Genomic DNA, 27369 nt, shown 5'->3' with positions numbered 1-27369 from the left:
TTGAAGAGGATGAGAATGGAGAGAGGGACTTGGCTAAATCGACAAGGCATAGCCTTTAGTTTGTGATGACTCTTCCTAGAAAAAATAGTATGCTCTGAAAACTCTCACTGGTTCTTGTTTAATGAATACTTGTCGTCGGGATGAATTTTTATTCTGCATCCGAGTGTGCTCTTATTATGCAACTCGTGGCAGATTAAAGCCGTGTGCCTGACCGTGACTTCTACGTGTGATAATCCTGCAAGTTTTCTAAGAGAACGTCTGTGAAGTTTGGAAAGTAGGAGATGGGATGCCCTCGGAAATAAAGCTGTGAGGACGGGTTGTGATCGAGATTGGACAGCTCCATTGGTAGGGCGCTTGGACGCGGAAGGCAAAGGTCCCGGTTTTGAGTCTCTGTCCAGGACAGTTTTAATCTGCCGAGAAGTTTCAGTATTTTTGTTTCTTTTATCAATCTCGATAGGAACCCACACGACCGTGCGAATATGGCTTTCATTTTTTTTCTGCCGGACTGTTTCTTTGCCTTACTTCAAACTCAACAGCATGAAGTGTGCATATTTGCTCGAAGTTTTTCTATTAATTATCCTTCCACTCGGCGGCAGTACACCGTCCTACATGTAACTGAGTTTTATCAAGACAAAGCGCCATCCTGCCACTAGATCAGTAGTTGCTAACTACGTTAAACTGAGTTATTTTACCGTCCTATTGGGTATGTTTATTCGGAAAGGAAATAACTGGTGTAAGGGGTGTTACCAAGAGTTGCAGTAATCCAAGTCTGTGCGTAGCAATTTTGCATTAAGTTTGTACAAAGACGTTTGTCCGATTTGGGTACTGCACTTTATAACTTCAGGCTTTAACATATACGGTCGTGTAGTTCCACTATCATTGTTATTTGTACATTTTTTTGAGAAAGATTCTGTGCTGAGTAGTTTTGTTACATGCCAGTTCAACAGAAGATCAGATTCCCTCTCAGAGGATTCTGTTTTCAGTGGCGCTTTGTCAGAGTTTGCTGCATTTTGTAAATCTTTCCGTTGACAGCTGCTGGTTTCAGTACAGAGAACACTGCCGCTAGAACAAAGTGGCAGAAAAGAGCATTTTGGAGCTCCTTAAACTTACTAGATGCTCTGTTGGCTTGTCTAGACAGGATGAAGGGGGGTGAAGCACTTTTAGAAGATGAGTTAGGCACCTGAAGAAAGGCTAAAATATGCAAACATACTCCAAAATCAGGTTTGAGTAAAGGATATGATGGATTCCCTCACTGTCTGGCAATGGATAGCATTTTGTCACCATGCACGTGTCAATACGAGTACTGCCGTAGCAGAACTAAAACTACGTAAAATACAACCAGTAGCTCTGTCTTGCAAGACGATATGATTGGAACTCTTTCACAAAAAGCGAAGCCTAGACCATGTCTTTGTATGACAAAAGTTATAATATTTTTGTTGGTATTACATATTAAATATGAGCTGCAATCTGTGTAATACTTTTCTGGCATTTCTCTCAATGTTAAAATAAGAACAAACTTGTATTCGCTACTGTTATCTACAATACCTGATATGTAACAGTCATTGGACAGTTAAGCTGGAAAAAATGGTTCAAACGGTTCTGAGCACTATGGGACTTAACATCTGAGGTCATCAGTTCCCTAGAACTTAGAACTACTTAAATCTACCTAACTTAAGGACATCACACACATCCATGCCCGAGGCAAGATTCGAACCTGCGGCCGTAACAGTCGCGCGGTTCCGGACTGAAGCGCCTAGAACCGCTAGGCCACCACGGCCGGCAGTTAAGCTGAAATACACTCCTGGAAATGGAAAAAAGAACACATTGACACCGGTGTGTCAGACCCACCATACTTGCTCCGGACACTGCGAGAGGGCTGTACAAGCAACGATCACACTCACGGCACAGCGGACACACCAGGAACCGCGGTGTTGGCCGTCGAATGGAGCTAGCTGCGCAGCATTTGTGCACCGCCGCCGTTAGTGTCAGCCAGTTTGCCGTGGCATACGGAGCTCCATCGCAGTCTTTAACACTGGTAGCATGCCGCGACAGCGTGGACGTGAACCGTATGTGCAGTTGACGGACTTTGAGCGAGGGCGTATAGTGGGCATGCGGGAGGCCGGGTGGACGTACCGCCGAATTGCTCAACACGTGGGGCGTGAGGTCTCCACAGTACATCGATGTTGTCGCCAGTGGTCGGCGGAAGGTGCACGTGCCCGTCGACCTGGGACCGGACCGCAGCGACGCACGGATGCACGCCAAGACCGTAGGATCCTACGCAGTGCCGTAGGGGACCGCACCGCCACTTCCCAGCAAATTAGGGACACTGTTGCTCCTGGGGTATCGGCGAGGACCATTCGCAACCGTCTCCATGAAGCTGGGCTACGGTCCCGCACACCGTTAGGCCGTCTTCCGCTCACGCCCCAACATCGTGCAGCCCGCCTCCAGTGGTGTCGCGACAGGCGTGAATGGAGGGACGAATGGGGACGTGTCGTCTTCAGCGATGAGAGTCGCTTCTGCCTTGGTGCCAATGATGGTCGTATGCGTGTTTGGCGCCGTGCAGGTGAGCGCCACAATCAGGACTGCATACGACCGAGGCACACAGGGCCAACACCCGGCATCATGGTGTGGGGAGCGATCTCCTACACTGGCCGTACACCACTGGTGATCGTCGAGGGGACACTGAATAGTGCACGGTACATCCAAACCGTCATCGAACCCATCGTTCTACCATTCCTAGACCGGCAAGGGAACTTGCTGTTCCAACAGGACAATGCACGTCCGCATGTATCCCGTGCCACCCAACGTGCTCTAGAAGGTGTAAGTCAACTACCCTGGCCAGCAAGATCTCCGGATCTGTCCCCCATTGAGCATGTTTGGGACTGGGTGAAGCGTCGTCTCACGCGGTCTGCACGTCCAGCACGAACGCTGGTCCAACTGAGGCGCCAGGTGGAAATGGCATGGCAAGCCGTTCCACAGGACTACATCCAGCATCTCTACGATCGTCTCCATGGGAGAATAGCAGCCTGCATTGCTGCGAAAGGTGGATATACACCGTACTAGTGCCGACATTGTGCATGCTCTGTTGCCTGTGTCTATGTGCCTGTGGTTCTGTCAGTGTGATCATGTGATGTATCTGACCCCAGGAATGTGTCAATAAAGTTTCCCCTTCCTGGGACAATGAATTCACGGTGTTCTTATTTCAATTTCCAGGAGTGTAAAAACTAACCTACGCGATCGTGCTAGCGGTTTTCCCATTAAATTTTTAGTGAAAGAATTTTTCTCTCTTTTTCATTGTCTGATATGCCAAAACATTCAGAGAATCGAAGTTAAATCATCATATGAAAGAGCGTGTTCTGTTGCGGAAACTGATACGCCACCCATAATGAACATTGCAGTGTCTGAGTACCTTCACCACACCTAAGTTAACATGAAAATCGACACCAGATGTCCTACGCGCAGCCAATGCTACAGGCTGACGGGACAGAATGACGCCGTTGGCTAGAGCGTCACGAGGGCAATGAACAGCCCCTTGTCACTGCGCATCGCATCGCTACCCACCTTCTTACGTCTTACGTGCACACCCCGGCAGCGATGTCAAAAGGAAAGTAATGTAAATGAGCCTGGGTATTCGCGGACGGGGAATATTTCAATGAGATTCTTCTGAATCTGGTAACTAGGCCGTGATGTAATGTGATTAAACTGACGACGGTTCGGCTACTATCGCAAACCTCGGTAGTTTAATCGCATCATGACGTGGCTGCAGTTCAAGGAGAATTTTATTGAGAAGGAAAATACAGTGTTCTGATATGATGTGTAAAACTGCTCCACTGAAAAGCTGGCGAAGTTAATGGAAATAAGCCCATGACTACAGTGAACTGTAGAGAACAAGAGTGAGGAAGCTGTGACGCAAATTTCAAAGCTAATGTGGAAACCTACTTTGAGAAAGCTCAGTTTTATAGTAGTGCAAAACTGAAATAGCGAAAAACGTACGGCAGTTTAAATTGCGACGATGCTTCACACTGATTACGCCACTTGACTCTCATTCTGGGTTATTGTGTGGAATATCAGAACTTTAGGCCTCCTAAATAGGGAGTGTTGCGGAGGAGCCAGTTGTACCTCAGCCGGCCATCTTAATTTAGTTTCCTTTGGCGAAGCTCGGATAGTTCCTTTAACAACACCACGACAAATTACTTCCTCACTACTGCGCCAGAGTCAATATTCGCTGCAATATTGTTAGATCAACAGCTAAAAATTTGATCTCTCAGAAAGAAAAATACGTTTACAACACTGAAATTGGCTCTTTCACTGCTCACCTCTTCCAACCAGATGATGGGAAACGTTATAGAGGGGAAGTTTGAGACCACTGACGCGCTGGAACGCTCTGTCCTCAGATTAAGCTGCACTCGAACTTCGCCTTCGACTGGTACTCCCAGTTTCTGAAAAAGAAAAGCATAATTAGATGAAGTTGTTATGTTAGCGTTATAACGAGTTGGACATGTTTATTTTACTGTCGGTAGAAGGGATATAATACACCCCACTTATTATTGCATTTCAGTATACAGATATGTTAATAATGATTTTGTTGATGAATCATATTCAGTATCTGCTAATATATCCACAAGATAGCTACATATACCTTTTGCATACATTTGTGTGCTATTAGAAATACATGTTTAATAAAATGTTCGTTGACCCAACGATTGCTGTTCGCACTCTCATTTGGTGTTACGGCACTATAAAATTTCTTGTTAAAGTTAAGTCGTGTGGCTTGGTTAGCAGGGATACGGCGAGGGGCAGATAGAGCTACCCAACTGAAAAAGCTATTTTCTTTTTTTCTTCCCGCAAGCTGGAACGCTTCGTCCCCAGATTCTGAGTCTTGTGTCAGAAGTGTACATGTTGAATGTAGATGACTATGATGAATGTATGTGCACAGTCGAGTGCAGTGTTCATGTTGTATTTCAGTGAGTGAAGGAAGAGGGTGAAACCCGATGCCAGTACATTGTCTGTCCATCTCTAACAACACTGGAAAGGGTGTCGACAGAAGGACAGATGTATCCACATCAACAGTGTCAAATGCTCTCACACGACGAGACACTGCGGAGGCATTAAGAATACAACCCAGGACATTGGCAAAGGGCTAATTATCAGGAAGTGACCACCACCACCACCACCACCACCACATTATCTCCTCTGCCACGTACTAGCGATGAAAATGTCTCAGTATTCGAAGTGGGTACTTCTGAATTGAGCGCCACTGCACAAGTGTGCATTAGCGTCCTAGTATATGGAGCGAGCACGCGCTTTCCTAAGGTTCGCAGCACATATTTGTGTTCTACTACATACAGAGAATCTCTCAACAGTCATCCATTTTACTACTACTACTACTACTAAAGATGACTTTAGGAACCACAAAACACACGACTTTTACAAAACGTTCGTAAATCAAATCAAAGAATACATTCCATGATACCTTTGTTTCAGGAAATAAAAGGGGAAATTCACAATAACTAATAAGGAAAATTGTCAAGAATTAGTCAAATGTTTCTCACGACTTCTGAACTGCTCACATCCAAGGACGAGATTCCCTAGATTACAACCAGAATACGCGAATGAAACTTCACTACCACCAATACAAGAAGAAATTTATGGTCACAGTAAACAGCTAAAAAATAATACGTCATCGGGAGAAGATGGAATTGTAGCTGAGCTAGTGAAGAACCTTGTTCCAAATTCCTTAAAAGAGATCACTCAAATCATCCAAGAAATTTGGCAGACGGAAAATGTTCCAGAGAATTGGAAATGCGCACTAATTCATTCATTGGACAAAAAGGGTGAGATCAGATGTACAAAAAATAAATAAACAGGTATTTCACTTCTGACGGCCACTTACAAAATTTCATCCACCTATCTCCTGAAGTGCGCGCAAGAACAACTAGAATATACAATTTCAGATTACCAAGCAAGCTTTCGACCTAATAGGTCGTGACCGGAACGTATCTTTAATCTTAAAATTATTTTAAAAATTAAACCATTACTCCGCACATTCGTTGATTTTCAAAGAAACCTACGATTCTATAGACAGACAATCTCTATGCAGTTTTCTAGAAGAAGACGGACTAGACATCAAAACTCTAAAACTGATCAAACAAACACACACGAACCAAATCGAAAATTAAATTCATAGATAAAATTTCGTAACATTCTTAGTTAAAATAGGAGTAAGAGTAGGAAATGGGATCCCAACGCTATTATTCAACAAGTTTTAGACGAAGTAGTGAAAGAATGAAATAGGAAACTAAGAAAATAAAACTTTTGGAATCCAGTCCAACTAGGAACAGGTCAAGGGAAATTGAACATTCCAAATCGAGAGCCTCAAAGAATGTGCAAAGGAGGTTGGCCCGTAAAATCTCTTTTGAGGAGACTGAGTTCATGTGTACCAAGTTAGATACTCCGAAACTTAAATTATGGTGAAATTAACAGAGTCAAACACTTTAGATATCTCAGTGAAATTATTGAACCAACAGGACTTGAAAAAATAGCACAAAAAACAGATTGCAGAAAACCAAGAAAGTGTCCAGGCTTTTTTCACATTTTTATGACAAAAAATGCCTGTCAAGAGGCACTAAGATAAGACAATAATACAGTAATCAAACCGACAGGCATATAAGCAAGTGAAACACTCTCATTGAATTGAAAACTAGATTTACAAGAAATTAAGGAAGTAGAGAGAAAGATTATCAGAAAAATTCTAGACTACGATTCACACAAGATGGATACAGGCTGCAAACAATCGAGACAACAGAATTAGTATCAAACATCAAAACTGATATAAGAAAGAGACGAATGAAGTTCTATGGATATCTAGACTGATTACCTGGAAACAGAGTAACTAAAAGTGTATTGGAGTATGTGACATCACTTCCAGCATCAATACTCTTGGTAACTGATGTTGAGGAGGATTTGACAAAAGCAAAAATTGACGTAAGAAACACATCAGACAGGGATGCATTCAGAATCAAAATTGATAACTGGAAGTTTACTCTAGAGACGGAACCAAAACCATACCGAGCAAGTGGATCGAAGAAAGAAAGAAAGAAAGCCTTTGGGGAGAAAATGAATAAATATTGGGAAAGTAAGAACAATGCTAAGAAAGACTGAAAATCACGTTCTTATCGTTCTCGGTTGGGGACATTCACTAATAATAATAACAATAATAATAAAACAGAGGTGACATCTGCTACCTGAGGCATCTCACGCTGATGTCCGTCGTCTTGGTGCAATGACTAGTCGGCAGACATTTAAATGTTCTTTGATTGTATTGGTAAATCGGTTGCGATCATTGGTATGAGAGAGTAATTCCTTACCGATCTTATGGTCAGCATGGGAGCACTCTGCACTCTGCACTCTGCGTTCTGCCTCTTGTAGTGTCTGGGTGACCGTCATGAATCGCGGTGACTTCAGTATAATTATTGACCTCTAATAAAAAGTGACATTTCTGTTCGTAGCACTTGTATTTTATCAGTTACCTACTGTACTATACAGTACCAGTTTTTTCTATATGTGGTCCAAATTTCTTGTAGCTATATTACTAGATGTTCCGTCAAAATCTTGTCAATAGACATTTTGCTGACATCAGGGATCATTTCGGAGAACTCACGAACCGTCACTCTTCGATCTGAGAGCACCGCTGCCTCCACTTTTGCGACTGTTTCGTCAGAAACAGATGGCCGTCCGGAACGCTCATCATGGACGCCAGTACGCCCGTTCTTGAACTCTCTGCGCCATTGGCGCACGTGTTGTACGCTCATACACTTGTCTCCATAGATTTCGCATAGCTGGGAATGGATTTCTGTCGGCGTAATGTTTTTTGCAGACAGGAAACGGATCACGGAGCGCAGCGATGGGGAGATGCATCACGTACAGCTGCTAGGAAGGGGATTTGGAGTGGGGGAACCAAGGTACGCCACAGAATCGCGGGATCCACCGTAACAGCGCTTTTCAGGACTGTAGCGCCATGGGAACCTTCTTTTACGGACAACCCTTGTACTTGGCAGTGACATGTGCGAACGTTATTTTCGGTCTTAAGGGCTCTGCACACCAGAGTCTATTAGTATAGATTACTACTACTACTACTACTACTACTACTACTACTACTACTTTTATTATTCGCTGTTACGATTTGTGTTGGTTATTATAACTGCTCTCGTTATAATTTCTTAGTTGTATGTAATTGAACCATGAGCATGCACAGAGGCAGAGCACGTTATTGAAATATTTTGTGGTACGTCATGTGTGTTATTTCTGGACTGATGTAAGAGAGGCACTTAAGGCGCCAATCTGGTTAAGCCAAATAAATAATTAAACAATTAATTAAATAAGTACACCAATAAGTACGTACTCTCAAGAAAGTACATAAATAACACACCTGAAAGTTACTTGCTAAGAAATGATTTTGGTTCATGGTAATGATGAAACATGTTTATAGGAGATGACCGACGTGTTTAGATAGAGTTACGGAACACGCAACATTGACTTACAAATATGTGACATATTTCTCCATCGTTAATGAAAACCTGTATGATAATTTTAAAAAAAGTGTCTTTAGTATTGAATTTATAATGATCTTAGTTAGCTGTACTCAGGAACTGAGCGAAGAGTTTGTCAATGGTCAATGCAAAACAGCTTTCACTTACCGGCTGAATCTTGAAAAATGTCTCATGTTTATCCTTTTCAGGTTTCAGTCCCACTACGGCTTCAAGGAGAGACGGGTCAGCTTTGTAGAAGTGCGGAAACGACAGGTAGACTGGAGCGGCTGCGAAGCAAACAAATTCATCGGTTATACTCATTTCAGTTTGTGCATTCAACGACGTAGATTTAAACAAGCTGATAGTTTAGTCTCTTATGCTTATAACCAGTCAGTCTACAACAGACAAGCATTACTGTTGTCATAGTCTGTAGTTTTTTGTCAGAACTGACCTGTATATTGTCTTAGAATATGCTATTAATAGAAGCAGAACAGAAGTTATAAAACAGCGTTTATATATAAATTTAAACTGTTTGCACGAAAGTTTCGGCACCGCATACGTTCAGAGGGCTATGAGTTTCGTTTTAGGAAGGCTAAAGCCACCCGTGTGGAAGTTATAACGTTATTCGTGGCAAAGGAGCAAGACATACGGAAACCGAAGACTTAAAGTGCTATTGGTTGACCTATAGCAATTGTTCAATAGCATGAGGTTCTGTAAGATGATCGAAATTCTCAGGATAATACTAATACGCTAAGGGTAACTGGAACGAATTTGGGACAATAAGAATAAAAGTCCAAGAACGAAGTGCTCCGGTTAAAACGGATATAAGCCAGGGATGCAGACTTTCTCCTATACTGTTCGAAGAAGCAAAGGCGGATATTAAGATAAAGGCTCAAAAAGTAGAATTAAAATTCAAGGTAAAATTGTGTCTCTGACAAGGTTCACTGATTACATTGTTATCCTCTGTGAAAGTGAGGAGGAATTACAGTACCTATCTAATGAAGTTTAAAGAGCAGAGTATGGACAGAGTTAACCGAAGAAAGACGAAGGCGTTGAGGAGTAACAGATGTGGGATTAGCGGCACACACAACATCAAAGTAAGCTACCGATTCTCTACTAAGCTGCAAGCAAAATAATGTATCACGAGCGTAAGAACAGTAAGAACACAAGGTAAGAGAGAATTCCTCGCCATAAGAACGCAAGTATTATCAAACGTAGGCCGTAATTTGAGAAACAAATTGGTGAGAATCTACAATAAAAAAATAAAATAGCCTGATGCACCACGAAGGAATTATCCAAATTGGACGAAAATAGGAACATGTGATGTATATGTACAGACAAATGATTACAGTTACAGAAAACACGAGACATTTGGTGCAAAATTTGCGGTAACAGCTCTATCTCATCGTAAGGTGGTTCGTCGACTTAGTGAGAAATTTCGGAAGGCAGACTCAAACTCTAAGACCACATAGGCTAAACGAACAGACGTAGTTGAATATTTCTACATCTAGCAAATAACTGAGGACATAAGTTGCAAGTGCTACTCTGAGATGAAGATGTTGGCACAAGAAAGGAATTTGTGGAGGGGCAACATCAAACCAGTGATGACTCAAAAGTGGCTTGCGAAGTATACAGGGTGGTCAGAAACAGCCTGAAAAGCTTGTAAGGACGTTGTTTGGTAGGCTGTGTTGAGGATTAATTGTTAGGAAATAAAATTATATACGTTGCGGCGTTTTCCCGATTTAATTAGCATTTAGATTAGCCAATCAGATCAATGCAAAAGAAAATTCAAGTGGCCCGCCAGATACAATTATGGTCAGTTGATCTCATACTGTAGATGATAGTGCACGAGTAAGGGTACCAACTCTCCCATATTTCCTCGTATCTCCAGTATAATAGCAATTTCTTTTAAATTCTCCCTGCTCCCTTACAGGCAGCCTCTCTTTGCCGTGTATTTGGTCAGTGATCACTGTTATAAATGTTAATCCCGTGAATTACTATCGATAGTTCGAACGTCCTATCCGACAGATCTCGAAAAGTTTTCTTGTAATAATCGGTACTGTTGTCGAGTTGGAGTCCTTTTTCTGTTCGTGTTTCTACGGGAAGAAGACAGTGTGACTTAAGTGAATGAGAGGAGCGGAGAAAGAATGACATAGCCTACGCGTCTCGAGAGATCGTGAGAGGGATGATTTTTTGTTTGTTTCTCGAAGCCCACGGAATTGCATGACGAGTACAGCTCAACAGCTGAGGTATGTATATTACACACTGAAGTAAAAAGGACTCACGAAAGCGGATTATAGAGACGTTTATATTTACGCACACTGATTACATATCGTATTTCTCAATTGACACACACAACAAAACATTTTGGAACGCTTTGAAAGAACCAGTACTTATGGATCGCACAAGTTGTGAGCAATCCAAAACAGAGGACGTTCAACACCAAATGTTCCGATCTGTTTGGCCGTCCTCCTGTGAGTGTACTTATTACACTGTCAGCGTTCAAGTGTGTGTGCATTTGCTGCTAAACTAAAGCAATTTCCATCATATGCTCTTCCAGTGAAAATGGAGACATAAAAACTCCACAAAGCACATGGCCTCCAAAGTTAAATGAGATTGCTGCGTGCTATTTTCTTTCTCTCGCTTTGTGAAGTAACGCCGAAATATGACACTGTATGACAAAAGAGTAAAAGTTAGCTAAGTACGCCAGTTTTTTTCATATTTTTATAATACCATTGTCACCCATTCCAAGAAAATACCATCTAGTTGTGCTGTTGCAATTTATCGCAACTGAATCTCCCTTAAACCTCCCTTAAAATCATAGATATTGGTCATATCCCATAAAACTATGATAAAATATTGGTCGTCTTACTCACGAGACAGCTCAGCATTTAGCTCGGGTATGATATCTACCATATTTTACAGACAACAGGACGCACGTTTTTCTTCGGAAAATTGCCTCGTTCAAGTGCGTTTTATGCTCGAAATTAGTATACAAATTTCCAGCGTTTGGTTTAAAATTTCTGCCAGTCTCAAAAATAACCATGTATTTGATGGCGCGGGAAACCCATCATAGGCTTTCTAACACTGTCTCCCTCCCATCCCGTCATCACAAACCTGGAACATTATCTAGCCTATGATGCATCACTGCAGTGCACAGTGTCAGTGAAAAACAAAGAGGAAGAGGGTGAGGAGGAGGAAGAGGAGTAGGAGGAGGAGAAGGAGGAGGAGGAGGAGGAGGAGGAGGAGGACGAGGAGGAGGAGGGAGGAAGAAGAAGAAGAAGAAGAAGAAGAAGAAGAAGAAGAAGAAGAAGAAGAGGAGGAGGAGGAGGAGGAGGAAGAAGAAGAGGAGGAGGAGGAGGAGGAGGAAGAAGAAGAAGAGGAGGAGGAGGAGGAGGAGGAAGAAGAAGAAGAGGAGGAGGAGGAGGAAGAAGAAGAGGAGGAGGAGGAGGAAGAAGAAGAGGAGGAGGAGGAAGAAGAGGAGAGAGGAGGAGGAGGAAGAGGAGGAGGAGGAAGAAGAGGAGGAGGAGGAAGAAGAAGAGGAGGAGGAGGAAGAAGAGGAGGAAGAGGAGGAGGAGGAGGAGGAGGAGGAGGAGGAGGAAGAAGAAGAAGAGGAGGAGGAAGAGGAGGAAGAAGAGGAGAGAGGGGGAGGAGGAAGAGGAGGAGGAGGAAGAAGAGGAGGAGGAGGAAGAAGAGGAGGAGGAGGAGGAAGAGGAGGAGGAGGAGGAAGAGGAGTAGGTGGAGGAGGAGGAAGAAGAAGAGGAGGAGGAGGAGGAAGAAGAGGAGGAGGAGGAGGAGGAAGAAGAGGAGGTGGAGGAGGAGGAAGAAGAGGAAAAAATGGCTCTGAGCACTATGGGACTTAATATCTGAGGTCATCAGTCCCCTAGAACTTGGAACTACTTAAACCTAACTAACCTAAGGACATCACACACATCCATGCCCCAGGCAAGATTCGAACCTGCGACCTAGCGGTCTCGCGGTTCCAGATGGATGCGCCTAGAACCGCTTGGCCACACCGGCCGGCGAAGAAGAGGAGGAGGAGGAAGAAGAGGAGGAGGAGGAGGAGGAGGAGGAAGAGGAGAGAGGAGGAGGAAGAAGAGGAGAGAGGAGGAGGAGGAAGAAGAGGAGGAAGAAGAGGAGGAGGAAGAAGAGGAGGAAGAAGAGGAGGAGGAGGAGGAGGAAGAAGAGGAGGAGGAGGAAGAAGAGGAGGAGGAGGAAGAAGAGGAGGAGGCGGAGGAGGAGGAAGAGGAGGAGGCGGAGGAGGAGGAAGAGGAGGAGGCGGAGGAGGAGGAAGAGGAGGAGGAAGAAGAGGAAACTCAGAAGACGATTTTCAGGGATTTGAAATGTAGGTTCGGTTTTATAAACGAAACAAAAAAAAAAATTGCGCCAGCTTTGAAGTCTAATAATAAAAATGGTAATGTCATTAAAAAAATGCTTAAAATTAAGGTACGCCTTATAGTCCGTAGCATGTTACAGGCTGTAAAATACAGTACTTCTGCACTATGGCCAGTTTTTGTGCAGCTCTTGTTTGATTTTAGAAAACCAAACTAAGAACGCAGTTGGCGACACTGTCTCTGGCGAGCCGCTTGAATTAGAGCGTGCAACGGCCTGATTGGCTACCTTCAATGTTAATTAACCTTCAATGTTAAAACGGAGGAATGTATCGAATATTTCCCCTAATTTTTTTTCTTCGCACAACTTACCCTGCAACAGTCTTGCAAGCTATTCAGGCTCTGAAGGAGAGGAGTAGTGGTAGAGAAAGTCTGCAGTACTCACAATACTGGCAGGGGCTGATGTTCTGCAGACCTCGGGGCGGGCAGGAGCCATCGGAGGCGGGACAGAAGCAGCGGTTGTCGGGCTTCTTGTCGGGCGCCTCGAAGACGTCGTCGGGCGGAACGTAGTAGCCCGCCTCGATGCCGTCCTTGGCGGTCATGTGCGTGAAGCGCAGCGGCAGCACGCGGCACAGGTCCTTGTCGTAGACGTGCACCACGTCGGCGCCGGTGAAGTAGCGCGGCGGGAAGAACGAGCCCTCCGAGGCGCTGATGCTGTTGCACGGCGCCTCGGGCCAGTACGGCAGGTGGTCCAGCCCGTTCAGCCGGTTGATCAGCCCGAACTCCTTCATCGTCGTGTGGCCCGTGTAGATGGTGGACACCTCGTCCAGCGTGCCGTTCCGCTGAAACAGGCCGGGGAGCTCCAGTCATTGTACTCACTAGCTGCAGGGTCACTAATGTCGCTATGACCCATTGGCGTATGTTATTAAGCTTACTGCTCATCTTGTACATATGGTGAACAGAATATGAACTGAACGGATTGGGAGTGAACCGAAAAAAGGTCATTCCCGGTTTTAAGAAGGGCTGTAGGACAGATGCACACAATTGTAGACCTATATCGTTGACGCCAATCTGTTGCAAAATTGAGAGATGTTTCATGCTAAATAATTATGACTTTTTGGAGAATGAAAATATCTTCTATAAAAATCAACACGGATTCCGCAAACGGGTCTCCTGCGACATTAGGCTCTCTATTCCTCCAGTGGATCCACAGCGCCGTAGACAACGGCGGTCAGTTTGATGACGTATTCCTTGACATCAGGAAGGCATTTGACACCGACCCGACCGCCGTTTAGTGACAAAAATACGAGCTTATCGAGTATCGAAGCATATTTGTGACTGGTTTCGAGACTTCCTGGCAGACAGAACTCAACACGTCTCTCTTAACGGAATAAAATCGACGGATGTAAAGGTAATTTCCGGAGCACTCCAAGGAACTGTGATCGGACCGTTACTGATTATAGCATATTTAAATGACCTAGTAGAAAGTGTCGGATGCTCTATAAGGCTGTTCTGTAACACTGTAGCAATGCCAGAAGATAGTATCGTAGTAACAATTTGCAGAATAATCTCCAGAGAATTGATGAAATGTGTAGGCTCTGGCAGTTGAACATAAACGTAAAAAATTTTGACATATTGGGATATCTAGGAAAAAACTCCACTATTATACACCTATACTGCTGAAGACAAACCGCTGGAAACAGTATATACTGTAAAATATCTAGGGGTAACTATCCAGAGCGGCCGTAAGTGGAATTTCCACATAAAGCAAATAGTGGGAGAAGCAGATAGCAGACTCAGATGCTTAGGAAGAATCTTAAGGTAAAGTAACTGATCCACGAAGTAAGTGGCTTATACGGCGCTTGCTCGATCTATTCTTAAATGTTGTTCGTCTATCTCGGGTCTCTGCCAGATAAGACTCATAGAACCGACATAGAAGATGCAACGAAGAACGGCGCATTTCGTCACTGGATCATTTAGTCGGCACGAGAGTTTTACGGAGATGCTCAACGAACTCCATTAGCAGGGGTTACAAGAGAGGCGTTGGGCATCGCAGAGATTTGCAATTGCAACTTTGAGAGAGCACTTTCCGCGAAGACTCTGACTACATGTTACTTCTCTCTCTCTCTCTCTCTCTCTCCCTCTCCTCTCTCTCTCTCTCTCTCTCTCTCTCTCTCTCTCTCTCTCTCCCGCCAGAATACGTCTCACGTGATAACCACAAGGGGAAAATTCGAAATTAGAGGCAATACAGAGGCTTGCCGACAATCTTTCTTCCCACGAGCTTTTCGCGAGTGGAACAGCGTTCCAAGCCTCAATTAGCGGTACAAAAAGTACACTCCTCCACACGCCATTAGATGTCTTGCGGAGTATTATGTGGATGTAGATGAGTAGCAGTGGGATTAGCGATAAACTTATAGCTGGTGACCAAAAAGTAGATGGAATGAAGGATTTCGGTCAGCTTGAAGACAAAATGATTCATGATGGCCGAAGCAAGGAGGATATAAAAATCAGGTTACCCGAAAGGAGTCTGCTAGCATCAAACACAAGTTTTAGTTTGAAGAAGAAATATCTGGAAACTTAAGTTTAGAGCATAGCATTACATTTGAGTGAATCAGAAACTCTTAGAAAGCTAACAAAGAAGAATCTAAACGTTTGAGATGTAGTGCTCTAGAACAAAGTTGAAAATTATGTGGACTGATACGAAATCAGGATTTTCGTTGCAGAAACGGCGAGGAAAGGAATGTATGGAGAATACTGACATGAAAATCGGATACAACCATGAGATATTTTTTAAGAGATCAGAAAATAGTTTCCATGGTGTTGCATGGAGCTGTGGAGGGTAGGGAAGACAGAGATCTGAATATCTCCAACGAGAATGCAAGTGTTATTCTTAGCTGAAGAGGTTCGCGTAGGAGAAGATCGCAGGCCGCAGCAATGCAGTCAGAAGAGTGATGGGAGAAAAAGAAAATAGTGTGAATCCGAGCCTCACAGACAGGGATAACTTCGATACAGCGGCCGAAGGGTCTCTGGTGAGCCTACATCTATATTCTTTAAAGAATGTCAGAGTGTGTTTCCCATACCAATTCTTATTAGTGTGACTTCGCGATCCACACCCATGTTGAGCATAGGAAGAATGACTGCTGTTTAAACGACTCTGTGCGTGCTGTGATCCATATAATTTTGCCTTAGAAATCTCAATGGGACCAATATACACTCCTGGAAATGGAAAAAAGAACACATTGACACCGGTGTGTCAGACCCACCATACTTGCTCCGGACACTGCGAGAGGGCTGTACAAGCAATGATCACACGCACGGCACAGCGGACACACCAGGAACCGCGGTGTTGGCCGTCGAATGGCGCTAGCTGCGCAGCATTTGTGCACCGCCGCCGTTAGTGTCAGCCAGTTTGCCGTGGCATACGGATCTCCATCGCAGTCTTTAACACTGGTAGCATGCCGCGACAGCGTGGACGTGAACCGTATGTGCAGTTGACGGACTTTGAGCGAGGGCGTATAGTGGGCATGCGGGAGGCCGGGTGGACGTACCGCCGAATTGCTCAACACGTGGGGCGTGAGGTCTCCACAGTACATCGATGTTGTCGCCAGTGGTCGGCGGAAGGTGCACGTGCCCGTCGACCTGGGACCGGACCGCAGCGACGCACGGATGCACGCCAAGACCGTAGGATCCTACGCAGTGCCGTAGGGGACCGCACCGCCACTTCCCAGCAAATTAGGGACACTGTTGCTCCTGGGGTATCGGCGAGGACCATTTGCAACCGTCTCCATGAAGCTGGGCTACGGTCCCGCACACCGTTAGGCCGTCTTCCGCTCACGCCCCAACATCGTGCAGCCCGCCTCCAGTGGTGTCGCGACAGGCGTGAATGGAGGGACGAATGGGGACGTGTCGTCTTCAGCGATGAGAGTCGCTTCTGCCTTGGTGCCAATGATTGTCGTATGCGTGTTTGGCGCCGTGCAGGTGAGCGCCACAATCAGGACTGCATACGACCGAGGCACACAGGGCCAACACCCGGCATCATGGTGTGGGGAGCGATCTCCTACGCTGGCCGTACACCACTGGTGATCGTCGAGGGGACACTGAATAGTGCACGGTACATCCAAACCGTCATCGAACCCATCGTTCTACCATTCCTAGACCGGCAAGGGAACTTGCTGTTCCAACAGGACAATGCACGTCCGCATGTATCCCGTGCCACCCAACGTGCTCTAGAAGGTGTAAGTCAACTACCCTGGCCAGCAAGATCTCCGGATCTGTCCCCCATTGAGCATGTTTGGGACTGGATGAAGCGTCGTCTCACGCGGTCTGCACGTCCAGCACGAACGCTGGTCCAACTGAGGCGCCAGGTGGAAATGGCATGGCAAGCCGTTCCACAGGACTACATCCAGCATCCCTACGATCGTCTCCATGGGAGAATAGCAGCCTGCATTGCTGCGAAAGGTGGATATACACTGTACTAGTGCCGACATTGTGCATGCTCTGTTGCCTGTGTCTATGTGCCTGTGGTTCTGTCAGTGTGATCATGTGATGTATCTGACCCCAGGAATGTGTCAATAAAGTTTCCCCTTCCTGGGACAATGAGTTCACGGTGTTCTTATTTCAATTTCCAGGAGTGTATATGCGGTTGTAGTATATTCTAGCTGCTTGACTTCGAGCTTGTTCTAGAAACTTTGTAACTAAGCTTTCACGAGATAATCTGCGTCTGTCTTAAAGCGTGCGCCAGTTCATTTTCTTCAGTATGTCTGTGACCTGACAGGTAGGTCAGACGCACCTGTGACCGTTCATGCTGTCCTTCAATGTATACGTTCCATATCTCCTGTCACTCCTATTTGCTGCGAATCCCACGAATAGCAATATTCTAGAATGGGTCACACGATCGTTTTGTGAGTAACACCCTTCGCACACTGATTGTATTATTCCAATATCCTGTCAGTGAACCGAAGTTTGCCATCTAATTTACCTGCGACTGAGGCTTTGCGAACGTTCCATGTCGTACTTCTACAAATTGTTACTGCCAGGTATTTATATTAAGTAACTGATTGCAATTGACTCTGTGATACTGTAATCTTAAAATGCTACATTGTTCCGTTCTCTGAAGTGAAAAATTTTACAAGTTTAATTATTTAGATCAAATTGCCAATATTTGCACCACTTTGAAATTAATCATAATGTAACAGAATGTTTGTCCAACTTTCTACACACAATACTTCATTACAGATAAAAGAATTATCTGCGGGAAGTCTAAGGTTCTGTTAATATTGTTAGCATTACCATTAATATACAGGATATCCGGGTTAGATATGTAATAATATAAAATGTATTAACTTGAGAAGTAAACGAGATATTTATTGACGGTACATTTCTACAAGTATGGTAACTTAAAAAGTATTTTACACATAACACACGTCGATATGCGCATTATTAGTGGCGCGACAGATATCATATCTCTATTCCACTCCTGCTCAAGTGTTCTGAAACATTGAACACCTGACATTTTGTGGCATCTGCACGAATGCGAAGGCACAGATCTGGTATATTACAAACTAGTGTCTGGTGCACCTATTTCTTGATAAACCCCCATAGAAAGAAAAGTATGGATTAATGCAACAGTAGCCTCTGTAACTTCTTGCTTGGCGCGGTGGTCCGATATCGAAATTCCCACTTCCTTAAGGCTATTGTCCTATTTCTTGATTGTTACGTAAGTGGGATAACCGGCAGCTGGACGCAGTGAATACTCACACAGAAAACGTCGTTGTACCAGTGTGACAGACTTAGCTCCACGACAGAAAGCACACAGAACACCTTGTGCTGTGGAGTCCACATGTGTACTGATGCCCCTTTACACGAACAAAGCAGTTACGTGCATGTGTACACAGTACCAATTGCAGCAAGCAAACACAGTAAACATTTCACAATTAATAAAATGTTCCCAGCTATTATGCCGCGGTCGAATGGATTTAGATTTAAAACCTGGCCTTTCGTTCCCATCTGCGGAGAACATTTTCAAGGGGCATCGTAGCTTTGCTGAATGTCCGATTCTCACCCTGGCTCGATACCGACTACAGCAAAATTCCGCTTCCGTGTGACGTCACTTGTTTTGATTACGCGGTCGCAATTGGCCGCTGTCGACTGCCGTCCCCTTTGTTGCTGTCATCCCGTTGTGGAAGACTGATACACATCTTCAGCACCGGAATCCCAATGACAATTTCACGCCCTTCTCCTTCCTACTGAAATTCCTGGGGTGTTTTGCAATCTCTATGATCTCACTGTATAGCCTTTCATGGTATCCGCTTGTAACTGCCAGTAGTTGAGTTTTATCAAAATGAATGTGGTGGTTTCCTGGTTGTAAGGCATGTTCCGCAACAGCTTATCCGTCAGTCTCCCTTCTTCTGCAATTGCCGACTCTTCGAGTCGTTTTTGGACAGTTCTTTTTACGGAATCCTATTAATTGTAGCTTTTACCAGCGGTTGGCATCCTCGGCCGATTTTAGGTGATCTTTTATCTTTCGTGTAGGTGTGTACGTTGCCGCGATGTTCCGCTATCTCAGGATTTTCCCTACGCGGTCAGTCACGTCTTTAACAAATGGCAGGAAAACTTTTGATTTCACCGGCGCTGGAGTATCGCTATGATTTCTAAGCGGTGGTATTAACGCTTTTTCCACGTCAGTGTACGAATAACCATTCTTGAGCAATGCATTGGTGAGATCCAGAATCCAGTTTGGAAGGTAGGTACTGTCAGCAGTACAGCTGTGAGGACGGGGTGTGAGTCGTGCTTGGGTAGTTCAGTTGGTAGAGCATTTGCCCGCGGAAGGCAAAGGTCCCGAGTTCGAGTCTCGGGATCGCCACTACCCACCTCACCACACTCATCACAGGAAGAACGTGTGCAGTGATAGTGAATAAGTGCAACAGAAAATGTAGTGCTTTCTGCTCTCGCCTCAAATAGGTAAGTATAGTAGTATAAAGTGTTTCTTATTGGTGAAATCAGTGGTACAAAGTGCTTTTCACCAAACATCTGTCATGCTCGCGGCCAAATCAGTGTCAAAAGTATGCCCAGTAGTACTACGAGTATTTTTCTTTTTCGTTATTTTACTGTACTGTGTAGGATAAAAGCTTTACTTACAAGGGAACCTCCCCATCGCACCCGCATCAGATTTAGTTATAAGTTGGCACAGTGGATAGTCCTTGAAAAACTGAACACATATCAATCGAGAAAACAGGAAGAAGTTGAGTGGAACTATGAAAAAAATAAGCAAAATATACAAACTGAGTAGTTGACGTGTAAGATAAGCAACATCAAGGACACTACGAGCGCCTGAGCGCTGTTGCATGAAGGGTCGTAAGTTCAAAGCTCACCCGAACTGTAAAATTTGAGCTACGTTAGCGCAACGGATAAGGTGTTGGGCTTCTACGCGAAAGGTTATGAGTTCAAACTTTGTGCGGTGCTTAATATTGCCGGCATGGTAGCTCAGCGTGTTCGGTCAGAGGGATAGCTTCCCTCTGTAAAAAAGAAACTGAGTTAATAGATCAACAACGAACTTAAAACGGATGTCTGACGATGTCCGCTCCGAACAGATGCAACGAAAAAAAAAAAAAAAAAAAGAGCGCCGTGGTCCCGTGGTTACCGTGAGCAACTGCGGGACGAAAGGTCCTTAGTTCAAGTCTACCCTCGAGTGAAAAGTTTAATTTTTTATTTTCAGTTTATGTGATAAACTCTTATGTTTTCATCACTTTTTTGGGAATGATTATCACATCCATAAGAAAAACTAAATCGGGCAAGGTAGAAGAATCTTTTTACCCATTCGCCAAGTGTACAAGTTAGGTGGGTCGACAACATATTCCTGTCATGTGACGCACATGCCGTCACCAGTGTCGTATAGAATATATCAGACGTGTTTTCCCGTGGAGGAATCGGTTGACCTATGACCTTGCGATCAAATGTTTTCGGTTCCCGTTGGAGAGGCACGTCCTTTCGTCTACTAATCGCACGGTTTTGCGGTGTGGTCGCAAAACACAGACACTAAACTTATTACAGTTAACAGAGACGTCAATGAACGAACGGACAGATCATAACTTTGCGAAAATAAAGAAAGAAAACTCTTCACTCGAGGGAAGACTTGAACCAAGGACCTCTCGTTCCGCAGCTGCTCACGCTAACCACGCGACCACAGCGCTCGTAAGCTGAGGCTGTCCTTGATGTTGCCTATCTTGCCCATGGACTATTCAGTTTGCATATTTTGCTTATTTTCTTCCATAGTTCCACATAATTTCTTCCTGTTTTCTCGTTTGATCTGTGTTCAGTTTTTCAAGGCCTATCCGCTGTGCCAACTTATAACTAAATCTGAGGGGGGTGCGATGGGGAGGTTCCCTTGTTAGTGGAAAGTGCCAACTACTCATTTTTTCTTTAATGATTTCCTTTACTATGTGCCCTATAAAATTTATATTGTTTACTCACACTTCGCTCTCTGCTTCTCTTATATGACATAAATTTCTCTCTTCTTCAGTCTATGTATAATCTGCAGTATATGTAAAAAAGTTTCTTCCACTTCTGCTCCATCTATCATGTTGATGTTTCCCTCATACTGCCCCACCTAACAGTGCAAACAAGGGAAGAGATCAAACCAGAACGCACAATGTGCCTGTGGCATCACAAGTGCATGACATACAGAAACATGAACTCAAAACCAATTTGTCGATGCTAATAAATTATTATGCCTGTCCTGCAATGTTTTACCCAAAAAAAGATGACAAATGGCCATGTAAAAGGGTTCAAGAAATAACAATAAGAGCAAAATGGAAAAGAAAAGAATATACAAAGGAAAACCTATAAAATGACAGTAATGTTAACCAACACTAGGAATATAATAGGTTAATAGAATAAATTGTTTTTTTTAATGTATCGTTGTTAATATATTTAAATAAATACATATGGTTACAAAAAAAGGTCCGGCACACAGTTTTAATCTGCCAGGAAGTTTCATTGGTGAGATGTTTTAATTCTGCGTTAAGCAGCTGTGTAACATTTCCGGCCATGAAAGTTTACATTTTACCATACTTTTAGAAGCAAACCGCCAATAAATACTCAGCTACATCTCAAATTACTACATATTGTATTATTATATGTTTAACCCGGTCACCTCACACTGCGGCTTGCCAACACACGCTCTTCCCGAGCATCAGTCACGACTGGACCGGGAAAGGAGAAACTGTCAATGAAACACAAAGTACACCACAAGGTGGCTTGCGGAGTACTCACAGTGAGCAGTAGGCCCATCTTGGCGTTGGGCCGCTGGCCGCGCGGGAAGACCTTGCTGGCGATTTTGGTGAAGGGGTCGTCGTAGCCGAACATGAGCTCCTGCGCCGTCACATGCACGAACGGCTTCTGCTTCCACACGCGCAGCACGATGTTCAGCGCCCTGGCCGCCAGCCGCGGTATGCTGTTCATGTGCGAGGACAGCGTCTGAAACACACCAGCTTCACTTACCCACCTGTCACTTCCTTCCATATCTACAGTACTCATCTTTCGGGCATCCCATACATCAACATCTGTTAGCATTACTACAAAGTTGACAAATTTACGTTACTCGTAATTTGGCAGTTTATGTCGGTACAATATGCCGTCAGTCGCTTTCTGAATTTGATACGATTTCTTGCACCTGAGAGGTGGAGACGTGTGAAAAAAATACGTGGGTACATATAAGATAACGTAACTTTTTCACATGTCACTATGTTACTGGCTGTAAACTGTCTTTTTTTCTTTTTTCAAATGATTTGATCGTGGCATAGCTGGATACTTTTAGATCACACACTATCAGATGAACTTTTTCTCAAAGATTTTTTTACCTACCAATTCCAAAATGTGGTAGGTTATTCTTAGTAATCAGATAAATTGGGTACCAGTCTTTTAAAATCAGTCTTAGAACACTTGCAACAATTTTTTAAAAAAATTGTTTATCATACATATTTAAATTTTTATGAAATAAAATTTGCTAAGTCTGATAGTTATGCACACTGAAAAATTCTTTACCACAGAAGGTTGTTTTATAGTATGTACATGGTCCGTAGCTAATCTCACCTTTTTTATCTTCAATGGTTCAGGAGTAAATGTTCCTTATACACCTAAGAATTAAAGTTGCGAGAAATGCAGAAAAAAGATTTTATCAGCATTTATGCCGGAACCAAACCCTTAGTGTCTCTGATCTTCATATAGCTCCGTTCTTCTAATCTGACCCTCCCGTCACACCTTTTTTGCAATATCCTTCACTAACCATTCAGAACTAGCAATACGCACATCATCAGTCATCTTCAGCTGGTTTTAGTGAAGTAACCAGCATCAAATCTCAGTCTCTTAATGGCCCTGATTCTTCCAGCGTTATCATCATTAAACACCAGACAACCATCATATGACGAAATTCTGACGATAGTACACGAGCAAACGTTTTCTTCGGGCGTCTCTTGTAAACAAGTATATGAAAGATTTCGTTCGGGTTGTGTGTTCCACCGAGCGTGCATTCCTCTAATGTATCGTAATTAATCACACCGTAAATGGCTCACAGCCTTCTGTATTCTACACATGTCTTCTCTGATGACACGAATCTACAAAATTTCCCAAACAAGGACAGAGTCGTGTAGAAAAGTAGGCGTGGCACTTGCGAATTGTTTGAAACAAGATGGGCTTTACATCTTTGTATCACGAATTAAATCTGAAAATTGGAGACAGTATTCCTAACATGCTACAGAAATATCTGTTAGCAAAAAGTTTCAACGTTTTGACCAATTTTTCATACATTCTCCCTTAAACTAGATTTCTAGCCGCTGCAGGCGCATCATCAGTTAGAAATGAAGGAATGTTATTTTCTGGACCGTGTGCAGTCAGATAGTAGAGTAGTCGTGATTACACTGCTTCGTCGTATCCACGACAAATTCATTCTGATAATGCACCTTTAGTTAGGTTACACACACACACACACACACACACACACACACACACACACACAGAGTAAAGAGGCCTTGCGTTTGTTTACTGTGAACCAAGTGCACCTAAATAGTGTGTGTGTGTGTGTGTGTGTGTGTGTGTGTGTGTGTGTGTGTATGTAAATGTACAATATTGGCTTGAGTTTCTCATGGATACAAGGAAGGAGTGTAATTACCGCAACTCTACCGTCTTACTGCACATAGGCCAGGAAATATTGCTTCTATAACGCCTCGCTCAGATGATGAACTTACAGTGGCTGGAAAACTATTTAATGCTGCAAGGAATCTTATCAAAGTCAGAAAGCGACTGATTGCGTATTATAACTACATAAACCATCAATTGAAATCACAGATGCAGTTCGCCATTGACAACAGATGTAATGAATTCACTCAGAACTGTTTCTGCCTTAATCATTGTGTCACAACTCGTTATACACAATTTGATACAAAGTGTCTGATCTCGAGGTCTAATTTACGTTCAAAGGTGATTGATCCTAGTTTCGATGTGCGTGGACGCCTTCACGGGAACTGTCTTAATCACGGCTCGGTAGTCATGGCAGAATGTGCTCAGGAGAGAGCAGTAATGAATACTTACCAGTAGAGGGATGTTGGGCACAGTCAGCTTGAGGTTCTTGTCAGCAGAGATTTCCGGGACGAACTGTAGGATCTTGTTGTGCTGGTAGGTAACGGTGCCATTGTCGTGGAACTTGATGTTCACCTTCTCCATGTCCTCCCTGCCAGGCAAACAGGAAAACTGTTTAGCTCACGATTCGTCTGCATCATCGTGTTTCGCGCACTGGTTGACTTGCGTCATATTTATATCAAAAACTACAGCAAAGAAGAATATTACTCCGATCACAGGTAAGTAAGTGGTTCATCTACAACAGTTATTAACAAATAGACGACATAAAAGTCCAAAAACATCTTGCATTGCGTTCACACAAAGCGGGGATACGGATGGGTAACTGCAAAAATGTTTCTGCGTTGCCTTGACAATTGTTAAAATATTGTTTGGAGTGGTTTGTTGTTACGTCCTGTATTACTTAATATTTTCCATCATCATACGTTTTTGACCCATTTGAGTTTCAGTAACCTGTTCAGTAGTTAATTGGCAATTCGCTTGTGCAACAGAAAAACATACGTCGGAGATGTTTCCTGTTTTATTTGCAAGACCATAATCAGACCGTTGAAGATTAAACGATACTAGTAAACATCTTTCTGCGCTTCCAGAATGAGTTCAACACTATACATTACAGTGTACACTGTTGTCGAACTTCCTGAGAGATTGACAGTTTATGTTAGATAGGAGATTCAACCTTGACACTTGCTGTAGAATTAATTGTCTTACCGACTAAGGTGTGCCATGGAGGTATCATACCAATTTTTTTTTGTAATTCTGACATTTATACTGGCGAAATCTCAATGTAAGTAAGCTAACTAACGAACCGTTTCAGATCTAAAAAACCAACGATTGTATACAGCGAACAAGGCTTGCAAGTATTAAGTTCTTTTGTACCACTGATGAAGTGATTAAAAGGCGAGCTACACTCCTGGAAATGGAAAAAAGAACACATTGACACCGGTGTGTCAGACCCACCATACTTGCTCCGGACACTGCGAGAGGGCTGTACAAGCAATGATCACACGCACGGCACAGCGGACACACCAGGAACCGCGGAGTTGGCCGTCGAATGGCGCTAGCTGCGCAGCATTTGTGCACCGCCGCCGTCAGTGTCAGCCAGTTTGCTGTGGCATACGGAGCTCCATCGCAGTCTTTAACACTGGTAGCATGCCGCGACAGCATGGACGTGAACCGTATGTGCAGTTGACGGACTTTGAGCGAGAGCGTATAGTGGGCATGCGGGAGGCCGGGTGGACGTACCGCCGAATTGCTCAACACGTGGGGCGTGAGGTCTCCACAGTACATCGATGTTGTCGCCAGTGGTCGGCGGAAGGTGCACGTGCCCGTCGACCTGGGACCGGACCGCAGCGACGCACGGATGCACGCCAAGACCGTAGGATCCTACGCAGTGCCGTAGGGGACCACACCGCCACTTCCCAGCAAATTAGGGACACTGTTGCTCCTGGGGTATCGGCGAGGACCATTCGCAACCGTCTCCATGAAGCTGGGCTACGGTCCCGCGCACCGTTAGGCCGTCTTCCGCTCACGCCCCAACATCGTGCAGCCCGCCTCCAGTGGTGTCGCGACAGGCGTGAATGGAGGGACGAATGGAGACATGTCGTCTTCAGCGATGAGAGTCGCTTCTGCCTTGGTGCCAATGATGGTCGTATGCGTGTTTGGCGCCGTGCAGGTGAGCGCCACAATCAGGACTGCATACGACCGAGGCACACAGGGCCAACACCCGGCATCATGGTGTGGGGAGCGATCTCCTACACTGGCCGCACACCACTGGTGATCGTCGAGGGGACACTGAATAGTGCACGATACATCCAAACCGTCATCGAACCCATCGTTCTACCATTCCTAGACCGGCAAGGGAACTTGCTGTTCCAACAGGACAATGCACGTCCGCATGTATCCCGTGCCACCCAACGTGCTCTAGAAGGTGTAAGTCAACTACCCTGGCCAGCAAGATCTCCGGATCTGTGCCCCATTGAGCATGTTTGGGACTGGATGAAGCGTCGTCTCACGCGGTCTGCACGTCCAGCACGAACGCTGGTCCAACTGAGGCGCCAGGTGGAAATGGCATGGCAAGCCGTTCCACAGGACTACATCCATCATCTCTACGATCGTCTCCATGGGAGAATAGCAGCCTGCATTGCTGCGAAAGGTGGATATACACTGTACTAGTGCCGACATTGCCTGTGGTTCTGTCAGTGTGATCATGTGATGTATCTGACCCCAGGAATGTGTCAATAAAGTTTCCCCTTCCTGGGACAATGAATTCACGGTGTTCTTATTTCAATTTCCAGGAGTGTATTTCTGACGTGAACATACACCGTAATACTCGGTTGCAGAAGGGACGATAGCAAAAACTAAACAAATTTCTTTAATATTTACGTTTAACCGTGTTGTACATCAGTAGACAGTCTATTATCTCCAACAATATTACAATATTTTATGTAAAGACAATAAAATCAATTATCTCTGTAGCGTGTCATTTTTCAAATGTGACTTTCCTTCGATTTTTTTTTTACAGGCTTATTGCTTTGAAAACTTCTGAGTTCAGATTCGTAACAAACTATTTTCCCTGTAGAACGGTATATGAGTTAGATATTTTCGTCGTTGTGTTATCTATCCTTCATTTGTATTCGCTTATAAGAATCTGTCATGTCTTATCTATACTGTTAGTATCGTTGGCTCGTCGATTAATGATGTGGAGTGAATACTGGTCGGAGTCTAGCAGAGCAAAACCATCAACCCTTATTCCATTACCTCCGGAAGTCCTAACATACATCTGCGTGATAGATGCTGACACTCGAGGAACACGATTGAAAATAACTCGCCTTATTTGGCTGTTGGTATTAAAGATACCAAGCATTTGTCTCCTTTTAGATGTA

General features: G+C 44.2%; 1 protein-coding gene across 1 annotated transcript in view; it reads right to left on the bottom strand.

The window, feature by feature from the left end:
- LOC124711840 (scavenger receptor class B member 1) overlaps window positions 1–27369 on the bottom strand; it is a 413438-nt gene that overhangs the window by 8181 nt on the left and 377888 nt on the right. Inside the window, exons 5-9 of the mRNA XM_047242064.1 lie at window positions 24443–24581; window positions 22130–22333; window positions 13305–13701; window positions 8697–8815; window positions 4317–4439 (exon numbers count right to left, since the gene is read on the bottom strand). Coding sequence (XP_047098020.1) covers window positions 4317–4439; window positions 8697–8815; window positions 13305–13701; window positions 22130–22333; window positions 24443–24581 — 982 coding nt within the window. The remainder of the gene's footprint in view (window positions 1–4316; window positions 4440–8696; window positions 8816–13304; window positions 13702–22129; window positions 22334–24442; window positions 24582–27369) is intronic.

Source organism: Schistocerca piceifrons, chromosome 8 (assembly GCF_021461385.2).
Source record: "Schistocerca piceifrons isolate TAMUIC-IGC-003096 chromosome 8, iqSchPice1.1, whole genome shotgun sequence".
Lineage (NCBI taxonomy): Eukaryota > Metazoa > Arthropoda > Insecta > Orthoptera > Acrididae > Schistocerca > Schistocerca piceifrons.
Note: the sequence above shows the minus strand (reverse complement) of the source record. Positions and strands in the feature narration are given on the sequence as shown.